The 12,500-nt window shown below is 32.6% G+C and overlaps 3 protein-coding genes across 3 annotated transcripts in view; 1 reads left to right on the forward strand and 2 right to left on the reverse strand.

The window, feature by feature from the left end:
* LOC122634931 (sodium/potassium-transporting ATPase subunit beta-2-like) overlaps window positions 1–3,185 on the reverse strand; it is a 7,965-nt gene extending 4,780 nt beyond the window's left edge. Inside the window, exon 1 of the mRNA XM_043824483.1 lies at window positions 2,676–3,185. Within this exon, the coding sequence (XP_043680418.1) occupies window positions 2,676–2,823 (148 nt within the window). The 5' untranslated portion in view covers window positions 2,824–3,185. The remainder of the gene's footprint in view (window positions 1–2,675) is intronic.
* LOC122634925 (intraflagellar transport protein 80 homolog) overlaps window positions 1–9,125 on the reverse strand; it is a 10,655-nt gene extending 1,530 nt beyond the window's left edge. The window contains exons 1-15 of the mRNA XM_043824467.1: window positions 7,476–9,125; window positions 7,238–7,416; window positions 7,054–7,164; window positions 6,766–6,944; window positions 6,451–6,678; window positions 6,250–6,371; window positions 5,915–6,163; window positions 5,682–5,845; window positions 5,396–5,593; window positions 5,164–5,314; window positions 4,920–5,091; window positions 4,715–4,837; window positions 4,495–4,634; window positions 4,282–4,429; window positions 3,417–4,198 (exon numbers count right to left, since the gene is read on the reverse strand). Of these exons, the coding sequence (XP_043680402.1) occupies window positions 4,178–4,198; window positions 4,282–4,429; window positions 4,495–4,634; window positions 4,715–4,837; window positions 4,920–5,091; window positions 5,164–5,314; window positions 5,396–5,593; window positions 5,682–5,845; window positions 5,915–6,163; window positions 6,250–6,371; window positions 6,451–6,678; window positions 6,766–6,944; window positions 7,054–7,164; window positions 7,238–7,416; window positions 7,476–7,570 (2,280 nt within the window). The 5' untranslated portion in view covers window positions 7,571–9,125 and the 3' untranslated portion in view covers window positions 3,417–4,177. The remainder of the gene's footprint in view (window positions 1–3,416; window positions 4,199–4,281; window positions 4,430–4,494; window positions 4,635–4,714; window positions 4,838–4,919; window positions 5,092–5,163; window positions 5,315–5,395; window positions 5,594–5,681; window positions 5,846–5,914; window positions 6,164–6,249; window positions 6,372–6,450; window positions 6,679–6,765; window positions 6,945–7,053; window positions 7,165–7,237; window positions 7,417–7,475) is intronic.
* A 56-nt stretch (window positions 9,126–9,181) lies between these two features.
* The window catches only part of LOC122634923, a 5,856-nt gene continuing 2,537 nt past the window's right edge, over window positions 9,182–12,500 (forward strand). Inside the window, exons 1-4 of the mRNA XM_043824464.1 lie at window positions 9,182–9,568; window positions 11,257–11,749; window positions 12,064–12,160; window positions 12,269–12,500. The exon at window positions 12,269–12,500 is cut by the window's right edge and continues 481 nt beyond it. Of these exons, the coding sequence (XP_043680399.1) occupies window positions 9,522–9,568; window positions 11,257–11,749; window positions 12,064–12,160; window positions 12,269–12,500 (869 nt within the window). The 5' untranslated portion in view covers window positions 9,182–9,521. The remainder of the gene's footprint in view (window positions 9,569–11,256; window positions 11,750–12,063; window positions 12,161–12,268) is intronic.

Here is a 12,500-nt window from a genome sequence, read left to right on the forward strand (position 1 = left end):
TTTTTGATAACATTATTTACTTATTTATCGTAAAAGTTAGTCGATATTTATTAAAATGTAAATATGAAACTACATAGTTGTATTAAGTTATACTGGAAATAACTATACTATGAATTATCCTATACTCTTATAGTTTAACTTATACAACATATTAACTTTAATTTAGTATATATAATTTCAATACAATATAATAAATATTGCATAAGTTTAGTATAGTATAAGTCATTCATAAAATAATCCATGCTTTATATTAATTAGACAATTAATAAATCCTACAAATACATTTAATACAAATCCAAATCAGATTTCTACGTATCATTCATTTTAATTTATTCTACTATGGTAAAGTTGAAGAAAAAAAAATTAGCAATCAGTGGACAGCAAATAAATATCAAATAACGAGGAGCAAGCTTTGATGAACGTGTTACTATGTCTATACTTGCGTTCATGCAGAAAGAGACAGACAGACAGAGAGAGAGAGAGAGAGAGACATAGACACAGGAACCAACGATACGGGGATGAGGAACTTCGGAGTGTAACAGTGTCGAGGTCAATTGCTTACCAAGGATAAATCGTGAGGTGAATTTTGAAGCTCAGTGTAATTTGCATAAAACTGCAATAGTGACAGGCTTCTGAGCTAATTACAAGAGAGGGCACAATCACACGGTAACCCTACCGATTGTTATTGTAGGTCTTCCTGTACTATTGAAACAGAGGGAGAGAGAGAGAGAGAGAGAGAGAGAGAGAGATAGAAAGAGATTGAATTAAGGATCAAAGTACTATTCCCTTTGTTTTAAATTGTTGAGATTAACGAAAACAAGAGGACCTTCCGTACCACCTCTCCTCCTCCCTCAACCCCAGCACACCCTGTGTAACTTGGCTCGTTTTACAACGTTGTTAGAGTCGTTGATGAACCGGAAGAGAACGGAAACTGTACATTTGAAGAATTAAAGGGATGAGAGAAGGCATTTCGTGTTATAGCCTTGCCAAGTTTATTACTCTGAAAGTGATGATCTCACAATTGTGATTGTATAAATGCATTGTCTCTTGAAACGTCCAAATGAATGGTATGATGAATGAATGAATGAACGCATGCATGCATGAATGAATGAATGAATATATGAATGAATGAATGCTACTTAAATATAATCTCTAATCCTTTCCATTTCCATTAATAATTTTTAAGATTAACATATAAAATAAGGTAGATTCAATTTCAGATCGATAGACTGTATAAGAAATTTTGTAAATAAAACATGATTAACTCGTCTTTTAAATCGTCAACTAATTTTAAATCAATTATTATTAACCTTTTTCATTTTGTGATAAATATTGAACGAATATAAAAATTGTTGAATATAAAAATACAAAAATTTATATATATATATATATATATATATATATATATTATTACTTGTAATATAATGCTGTCTAAGAAAGTAAAAAAAGGACAACAGGTATATAAACGAAGTACCATGCTTCGTATAGTTTATTTCGTTCGATCGATTAGGAAAACACAAAGACAAACACACCACACCCTTATTTCTTTCTTAATCCTCTTCCTTTCAAGCTACATAACAGTCTAAATTAATACGAATTATTATGCGAGAAACTTTCTTTTATATTTATATATCTATTTTTTATTTATATATATATATATGTATATATAATATAAAAAATATATATATCACACACAATTAATTAATATAACGAGTCTTTCATAATGACTTCCAATCTAATTACAATAAATAATTATTTTATAATCAAAATCTCTTTCAATAGCTCTAAAAGTTTTCTAACGATATCTAATCTATCTTCCTAATGTTTTTCAATGGTCATTCAGAGAAAACGTATTGTTGAAAATTGTTTCCCCAATTAGATTAGCTCATAAGTACCGTCGAGAATAATAGGAGGATACATTCGATTACGGCACATACAAGACTTTGTTGAAAATGAACCAAAATCTATATGTAATGAAAATTACATGAATCGTATATTACGTATTACATGTATGTATGTATGTATGTATGTATGTATGTATCTATATAAGATCAAAATTACGGTATCGTGTGTAAAAAAAAAAAAAGAAAAAAAAAAAAGAGAAAAAGAGGTTATTGGCACAAAATATCCAAGCCATAATATACTTCCTGTTTCAAGAGCAAGAACACGATGATGATTCACACGCCAAGCTTCTATTTATGTTGGACGTTGAAGACATCGATGCCTCGAACGTACACCGCCATGATACATAGAGCATACTAATAATCGAATACATAACGATCGTGCCTTGTACATCTATATATTTCACAACAAACGTTGGATTAATATTCCAAATGAATTTTTATTTCGAGATAAATCATCGAGAATGTATCTGCGTACGATTATCGTCAGTAAATATAACGATCTTGACGAGCTAACCGAATTGAAATCGAAGGCCAGGTAACGCGGGAAACGGTCAGTGTTTCACATTGACCGACGCGTTACCTGATACTCCCATACTGATACTATCTAACAAGCATCTATCTAAATTTTTCTATTCCACTCTCTTGGTTCCCATATTTGACATATTTTAAGAAAATATATGTTATGTATAAATGATATATTTCAAAAATATATATGTAAATGTGTATATATATATATATATATTAATAAATATATCTCCATTTTCTATTTACCCCAACTACTGACGGTCCTGCCCATGAAAGCACCACTCTCATGATTATACAAGAATGTCTTCAACGATTGACCAGTAGACATAGCCGGTGGTTTCTCGTAGGGGTTCATCAGCTCTGCTGTAACCACTTTCGAATCCTTCGCAACCATCTCGTCTTCTTACACGTGGATCCACTTGTTTTTCAAATTCTAAGACTCCAAATTGACGAGTAATACGATCCTCTTTACTTTCTTTTTCTCTCTGTTTCGCGTATTACACAGTTTAAGAAGAAGAATAAGAAAGATGGAAAGAGAAAGAATAAAATAACAGGACAACCGAGGAAAAATGAAAGAACAATAACAATAATAACAATAACAACAACGACGACGACGAACGATGACGACAACGACGACGTTTATCGAGGATGATCGAATCTCTCAAATACTTCCAACGGTTGTCCCGTTCGGCGTCAGTAGATTGACTAACACGCTTCTACGTAACTATCTCTTCTGCCTATCCTGCTTGACTACTTCTCTTTTTCTCTCTACCTCTCTTTTATACACTCTTCTCTCTCTCTCTTCCTTCTCCTTTCTTTCTCCAACTCTCATTGCCCCTCCTCTATATCCATCGAACTACCACATATAAATGGTGCTCGGGTTGCCACTTGCTTGCTTGCTTCACCGTTGCGCGTGACGTGTCACGTTCGTGCACGCACACGGGCGTTGCCACGATCACGTCTTATATCCACCAAACGTTTACATACCTTCCATGTTCTCTTTCGTTATATAGCTCTATGTATATGGTATCTATGTGTATTCTGCACTCGTTGACCTTGAATGGGACCTTCGATAACGCTTGAAATTAAATTTCAACTTCCTTGAAAGATTTTCTTCCTACTTTTCACTTTCGAATTATCTTCTATTCTTCTATTCTAATATAGCAGTGAAACAAAATTCGGCCAGTGAATTTTTCAAATAATTTATTTTTCTCTCTGTGCGTGTATGTCATCTATTCGTGTTAATAAAAATAATAATGATAATGAAGGAGTAGAAATATAAATAAATAAGGAGCAGTAGTAAATGGTTGGATACATACAGGAAATAAATTTAATAGATTTTCTTGATCATTTTTAATCATCCTTAGAGAATTCGATGAAATTATCATCATTTAAGGTCCATTGACCTTTGGAAAATATTCTATATAACTATGATGCATTCTTGATCGTTACAGATCCAATACATAGATAGAAAATTCTTTACTACTGTAGACTCTATACCGGATGCGACCACCTGTCGCAATCATCTCTCTAACACACACGCTTGCGCATCTTCTATTCCGAAATATACAATTCAAAGTAGATAAAATCAAATATAATTATAAACAGTTGCGATGATTCAAAGTCAATATACCGTGACTTATTAAATACTTAATGTCGTTAATTTTCAATTAATTTATAAAAATGATGATTGAAATTGTTAAAATATTTCTATCTTATTCCATAGTAATAATATCAATAAATAAAATTCATTCTATTGATGATGGTGCCTGCGAAAATATTAATAGGATTTTTATTTAACAATATTACATTTATAAAAAAAATTGCTTTATATTTTGTTATCAATAATAACCTGTTGTAACAAAGATGAAGATATATTATTCATTGCAGCAAGATAACTTGAGTTTGTTTCTTCTTTTTTTAATGTTTTTAAATAATCTTTTCTTGCATTTAAAACTTCTTCTATTTGTTTCTTATGCCTTATGGCAAGTTCAAGTGCCCTAAAATATAAAATAAAATAAGTCGAGAGACAAAACAGCTACACGTTTTTAATAAATTACGGTACCTATTCCAATTGTAAACTTTTATGTTTAATGTAATAGCTTCTTCAATTAACCCATTTTGTAAAAGTATACCTTCAGCTGCTAGCAAATCACCAGATAATAACGCCATTTCCGCATATCTTTCTGTTATCTTGGGTAAATTCTAAAATACATTTTAATCGGTATTGTATAGTATTTAATTTAATTTTGTTTAATAACAGTAGTAGAATTTATTATAATTACTTTAATATGTCGAACATAATCAACTTTATCATATCTTCTAATAGCTGCATATGCTTCTTCTGCAACATTCAACTCTTTGTTATCTGTTGCCATAATAGCCATGCATGTCCATAATATCTCATTCTAAGAAAAATAAAAAATGTGTTACATAACATTGTAAAGGCAATGATATATTGAAGGAATGAAGATAATAAGTGTGATATACCTGAGCAATGCGACAGAGTGAAAGAGATTCTTTCCACTTTTTTTGTAATATTAGCTGATGCAAGCTAGTAAAAAAAGTATAAAATTGTGATGAAACTAAAGCACCATCTCCACGTCTTACGTTGACCATACCATTGTAAACGCTGATAATGGTTGGTTGTTTTCCAAATTCACTATATAGTAAGTAAATTTATAAATTAAAATATTTCGCAATGTAGCAGCTGTAGTTATTTTGTTTATCAAACCTGCTCTCTTTATCGATTCTAGTTCGTCGTATAATTTTGCGATCGCTGTAATGTACACAATTAGGACACAACCATACGGATAAAGTAGCATCTAACATTGCTGCTAATACATTTGCATCAACAGCCCATATAACATTTTGTGCCATAGCAGCTGGAAATAATATCTAAATTTATCTTATTTATTTTTCTAGAATAATATAATAGTATTAAGTCTAAGATCCTTTATAAATACCTATTTTACATGCTCGGCTATAACCAGTTGCTCTTATGGAAATTAAATATAAATCTTTAGTTATATCAATAAGTGCTAATTGTCGATCACTGGAGCTTCCAATATGATTTAATGCCAATTGAGTAATATTCTGAGGATGAGAATGTGACTGACTTTCAACAATTGGCTTGTTATATGATATTTCTAAAACATGTAGTACTAAAAAGAAATAATATTTTTATTATAGAAAAAGATATACATATACGTAGATTATATATTTTAAGTGTTGGAATCTTTTATTACTTACATTTTTCATTTTTCTGATCTCTAACAACAAGAGTATCAAAACATAAGGATATACAAGGTGGATAAAGAGGTTCTTGTGTCATACCCTTCCATTTAGGGACACCCAATAAACGACCTTGATAATTGTATAACGTTATAGAGTTCCATTCTACTAATAAAAAATGTCTATAAAAAAATAATTGAAACATCACTTTAATAATAGTTCGGTATATAGAATATTTCAATTTTACTTACTTATTTGCAAGAATAACTGCTGATACAGAACTACTTTTTAAGTCAAATATTGCAGGTGTATTCCAATTTGTAACAGAATAAATGTGACATTGACCTGGAGTGATCACAATTAAATGATCAAAACCAAATGCCAATAGAACTACACGATCGGATATTTCTATAGTTTCATGAACTTCATTACCAACTTCTTTAATTTCTAATAATTTCCTTTTAATTAAGGTAGCTTCATAATTGTTCCATTCGAGTCTTCTATATAATATCATCGCATTAAAAGTATCATTGTAATTATTCCAACAATTTCCATATATTAAAATAATTTTCCATAAAGAACTTACTTGCCTATAACATGACCAGTTAAAACATTATTTCCACAAGTCATAGCTACCTGAGTACCATCACTAGACCATGCTATACTATATACACTTCCAGTATTAATTTTTTCTAAAGAATGAGACCACTGCATAAACAGAATAAAAAGAGAATGTCATACGATATATAATTTATTTATATCAAAAATATAGTTTTATTATACTAACCCCAGTTCTATCACAAAGTTTAATCATGTTAAAAGATCCTATAGCAAAATAATCGCCCGAACTGCACCAACTAACTGCTGTAATAGGATGATCACCAGGACTACTATTATAGATTGGACTACCATTAGAATCCCAAACTTTATATCGACAATCTTCTCCACCAGAAATAATAAATCCATGACTATGATTCCAGCAAACAGTCAAGACGAGACCTTCATGAGCATGCCACTAATAATACAAGTAAATGTAATGTTTATAATGAAATATGACAAACTAAATTATTATATTACCAAACATAAAAAAAAAATCTGTAACCTTGTAAGGTTTAGAATTGGAATTGAGTGATTGGAAAAATAAATATCCTCCCTGTGAATATAGTATTTTAGAACAATCTGGACTCCAGTCTGATGTTAAAATAGATGAATTGCCTCTGACTATTACAGAACGAAGCATACCGCTACGCGACCAAACTTTTATTAAACCATCCTCTCCAGCTGAAATTACATACATACATACATACATACATATATATATATATATAATTATTACTATATAGATATTATTTATATCAGTTTATCATCTTTGTATAAATTGTTTTATTACCTGTAAGCAATACCGAACCATCTGTACTCCACTTGCCAATAGTAGTAGCACCTTTGTGAGCGTCAATACTTTTTTCAATACGACCATTTTTATTAACCAAATGAAATCTTCCTATAAGAACAAAATAATAGAGAATAAAGTATTATATAATTAATTTGAATATTTTGAAAATTAAAAAACATACCATCTGCTGTAGTGATTAAAAGTATATCTAACGATTGCTTTTTACTGGCTGTTATTAAATGATTAGGACGTGGATGCCATTGCATCGAAGTAGGAAAAAAATCTGATGAAAATTCTGTAATAACAGTAGAATGTGCATTTCCACTTTCTAAATACCAGCATATTAGTAAATGATCCTCTCTGCAAAAAAAAAAAGCAATTATTACAAGCAAAAAACATGTTTGATAAAGAAGAATTACCCGCAAGAAAATATTTCTTCTGCCGAACTCCAAGCTGCACACGTAACTAAATTTTTATGACCATTGCTACTTTGTGCAGATATTTTAAACCTCATTGTATATATATATATATATCAATAAATTACAGTAATAATATTCAATTTACAATATAATAATAACTCATATTATTCGAAGCATATAACGTTTGAAATATATAGAAATATAAAAGTTTCGTAGAAATAAATGTAAGAGCGCGTAAATGCGATTTGTTTTCCTTCTTGTCACCATGGTGATAGTAATAATAATTATAAATTACGACAAATAGTTATTTGTACGATGTATGTACGTATGTACGTATATGGATATATATAGAATATAACGTAGAAAGATTGAAAATATTTTTATACTTTCGCACTTCAAAATTTATCAAAACAACTGGCAATTCAAATTCAAGTAGATTCGAACAAAATATTTGCTTCTATTTTTTTTTTTTTTTTGCTAATCCCTTCTAATCTTCTTTTGACCGTTAATCAATAAGTTCCTAGAAGAGATTTCTATAAGAGATTTAAAATCGATAAAATTAAATCATTTGAAATTCTAAATCCTCCAAACGTATCTTTAACAACGTTTCTATCGAACCAACGAAATTATAAACGCGGTAAGGTCACGCAAACGCAGTTGAAAATACGTGAAAATAATTTCGATAATTTGAAATACAACAATTCGCATCGAAACGCGTGAAATGAAATGACATTATGAAAACAAAAGCAGAACATTGTAAAATTCAAAGGCGTTTTATATCAAAACTAATCAATCGAATTAAACGATAGAAAATGACTGAAATAATTAATAACGAAGGTACGTCGTCCGAATTGTCCGATTTAAACTGCGCAAGTCAATAATGGAGTTCGGTGATTGGTCAGAGGTAAGTTCGACGAAACGTTTGATAAATGTTTCAGAGCGTTCAGAAAGCTCTTTATTTTGCAGTCGTGAAGACCGTATTCGAACATTGGTATGCTTTGCCGCGGAAACTAGCCAATAAAAGAATAGTATAAGAGTTGAAAATATCCCGACATACGGTGTACATAAGAATGCGGCATTAGGTTGGGGAGAGAGAGAGATATAAGCAGCAAGTACCCGATGCCTTTTTTAACGCGAGCATGTGAACGGATCTCGAGAGCCGAGACTTTTCAACGCGGAGCATCCTCCTAAGAATATATAAGTTATCTTGAGGAAGGACATTTGGGAAGAGTAATATTATATTATAGATGGTGGGATAGTTGGATATAACGCCGTAAACACGTGGGTTATTCGATATAACGCGAGTGGCCCCGTCTCTCATCGGCGTACGTTGTTTTTATACCGTCGGATCTATCGCGGTTTCGGTCGCGCCTGGTCTGGCCCGTGGCCTGCCTTGTCTCTGCTGCCGCGAATGTGGATAATCGACGACGGTGTATCGTTCTGCTGCTGTTGTTGCTGCTATTGCTATTGTCGCTGTTACTATCAACTACTACTACTGTTACTACTACCACTGCTACTAGAGTTACTACGACGAAAAGTACGACAACTACTGCCGCTGCCGCTGCCGTTGCTGCTGCTGCTGCTGCTGTTGCTGTTACTCCTGCTCCTGTTTCTGCCATCGTCGTCGTCGTCGTCGTCGTCGTCGTCGTCGTCGTCGTCGTCGTCGTCGTCGTCGCCGTCGCTGTTGTCGTCGTCGTCGTCGTCGTCGTCGTCGTCGTCGTCGTCGTCGTCGTCGTCGTCGTTGTCGTCGTCGTCGTCGACGTCGTATAGTAGTGGTCGCGAAGTTTGCGTACCCGCCACCATCGTCGTACGAATAATACGTCTATCAATTTCGAAGGACTTTAAAACGCCCGTGGAAATTAGTCCGTTTTAAAAGCAAAAAAAATTTATTATTATTAACGTGGGGGAATCCTTGTGCTCTTTATCGTAAGCCCGACACAGGCTCTTGAGCACTACATCGTGATTGTCACTTGATAGCATCCGAGGCGCCAAACTTGTCCGTATCGGCGCTTTCTCCAGACCAAGTAGTATCAATGTTGTCTGGCAATGGTGTGTAAGGAGAACGTGGTATCATGGTTTGGGAATCTGTCCAGGTAAATTTTACGTTATTATTTGCGCGCGGATACACTAAGCTCCGATGTCTTCCTTCTGTCTCTTTCTTTCCCCCCTCACCTCCACCTCCTCCTCTCCCCCCCCCCACCCACTGTATCTATCTCTTTCTATCTTTCTGTCTATCTGTTCTCTTCTCTCTTTCTATCTTTCTGTCTCTCTTTCTCTTGCCATTTCTCTTCTCCTCCTCTCCCCTTCTTTATTCGTTCTCTCTCTCTCTCTCTCTCTCTCTCTCTCTCTCTCGCTCGCTCGCTCGCTCGCTCTCTCGCTCTCTGTCCCTCCCCCTCCCTCCTTCTCTCCCTCTCTTCCCCCTTTTTTCTTCCTTCTCACAACGCGTCCTCCTATGTTGCGTTGACTGACGTTTTACGATTTATACTTTTATATATTTTCTCATGTTTATATATATATATATATGAATGTATGTATGTACATATACATATACGCATACGTACACACGTTCATACATATATCTTTCTTATTTCTTAAGTTTCTATCTCATTCTTTCGATATTTTGAGATAATCAAGGAGGTTTTCCTCGTTTATCTTACATTTTACATCGTTCGAAATGGAAAAGCTGTCATGGGTTTTTTTTACTCTTCTCTTCCCCTTCTTTTTCTCCTCTTCTTCCTCCTCCTCCTCCTCTTTCTTCTTCTTCTTCTTCTTCTTCTTCTTCTTCTTCTTCTTCTTCTTTCTTCTCTGTCTCTCTTTGCGAATTTATCTTTTTCCTTTTTTTTAGCTTCTTACGATTGAGATGATTTTTCTTTCTATGCTTTTTCGTTTGCTTATATATATATGATTATATATATATATATATTTCACATTTTATTACTGACGTTACCGATAAATTTCCTTGACTTATAATTTACAAGCTGTTATAGATAAAGAAAAGGAAATTGTTTATATATGCGTATAATAAATTTTGATAATAATAGATGTTACTCAGATATTTGTGTGAGATAATCGACATAAACCAAAATAATATTTATATTATTATTTTCTTTTAGATATCACGATATTTCGAAAATGCGGGAGTTTGCTTTAATTATCTTATAAAATAAATATATCTTTTTTATGATGGGACATTATGTCTAACGTGTTATATATATATATATATATATATGTACCTATAAGAACGTGATTGCGCGCGCGGGCGCATTCTCGTCAGGCACGTATGAATGCATTTAAAAACATATATATATATTTACTATTTCCTTTTTCGTATAATATTTCCTTTTGATACTCAATGATACTTTTTATATTTCATTGTTACACTCTCTAGCATCATTGTTTTTATTATTTTTTATTTTCATGGCTGTTGTACTTGTGCTTTTGATAAATTTGATAGTTAATGGCAACCTGTTATGCAAGAAAAGCGTATTCTTTTTGTTTTGATTTCTTTTTCAACTTGAATTAATATTTATTTAACCTTTTAATTATTCTATTCTTTATAAGCGCAAACTTCTTTGATTAGATCAATGACAAATTTACTTTGATCTTGTAAATAATTAATTGATTAAATCTTAAAATATACTTTGCTAATTATAGATACATGTGTTATTGTACGTAATACTTAATGAAATATATATATTACACATTAAGTTTTATTATTGTCAATAAGATCTTTAATGCTCTATAGTATGTCAATTTAACATATATGTTTATGTCTGTGCAGTTATAAACGTATAGATGTCATGTGCACGTTGCTAAATATGTGCTTGCCATTTGAAGTACGATACCTTGGCACGTGTGTCGAGGATATTGGAAAGCGAGATTACAATGATCTGCGCGATACAGAGCATCATGCAAACAATGTCTCAGATCTCACAGAGCTGACGAACCTTGGTGTCACAGACAAGCGCACAAGAAGAAAACTTGCTCTCTATATGGCACTGCTACATTCTTGCAATTATGCATGCGCAGTGATCTTATACAAAAACTTGTCAAACTTTGATTATCAAGAGATTTCCAATCTTCTCAATGGGACCACTTTTACACCAGACGATCAACCTCTGGAAGAATTACTCTTACTATATACAATGGCATTAAATCATCCAGCCTTTACATACGAACAGAAGAGTGTCTTTGGTAATATTTACATTAAACTTCAAGAGGAGGAGACACGGTTTAATCTTTCAAAGTCTATCACTTCTGGCAAACCTGTACAAGTAATATCCAATGTCTATGCCTTTCTTATTGTGTATTAGTTTTTTTAAGTTATAATTGCTAATGAATAATCACTTGTTTGCGGTATTATTTACATTATGCTTTATGATAGCCTACTTATTTTACACGATTGTTAAACACTTTGGTACTATTTTACGATCATACGACTAAATCTATAGCATAGTATTAAACAGGTGGCTATTCATTCATCTTTATAAAATAAATTGGAATTAACACTTATTATATAAAAATCATAGTAAAGAATTGCTTGTAGCATTTGTATCGCGTATTATTGCATAGATTAATTTATTTGCAGGGCTGTACACCATGCATTAACACAAATGATAGATTAGTGGATCCTGAAATGCAAAGTAGTTGTTTGATGCCACCACCTCAAATGCAAACTTATCATGGTATGTTAGTTTACAGAAAAAGGAAAAACATTAATATTTTTTTAATAAATAATATTACCAAGATGTAAATATATATTAATCTTTTTTTTTTTTTATATTCATTTGCAGGAGATATGTCGATGAGAAATAATCCAATGATGAGCGGAGTGCCACCTGGTCTTTCTATGCCTCCACCCGGCATATGTTTGCCTACTCCCGAACAAATGTCAATGGGTTCTGGAGGCACAACGCAATATGTTCATCTTGGTTTTCCGTCGGTTAATCATTTACCACCATGGACAGGTCAGGTTGTAATGGGAAATCAACTGATGTATCATACCGGTGACATGTTGGCTTATCC

Source organism: Vespula pensylvanica, chromosome 16 (genome assembly GCF_014466175.1).
Source record: "Vespula pensylvanica isolate Volc-1 chromosome 16, ASM1446617v1, whole genome shotgun sequence".
Taxonomy (NCBI): domain Eukaryota; kingdom Metazoa; phylum Arthropoda; class Insecta; order Hymenoptera; family Vespidae; genus Vespula; species Vespula pensylvanica.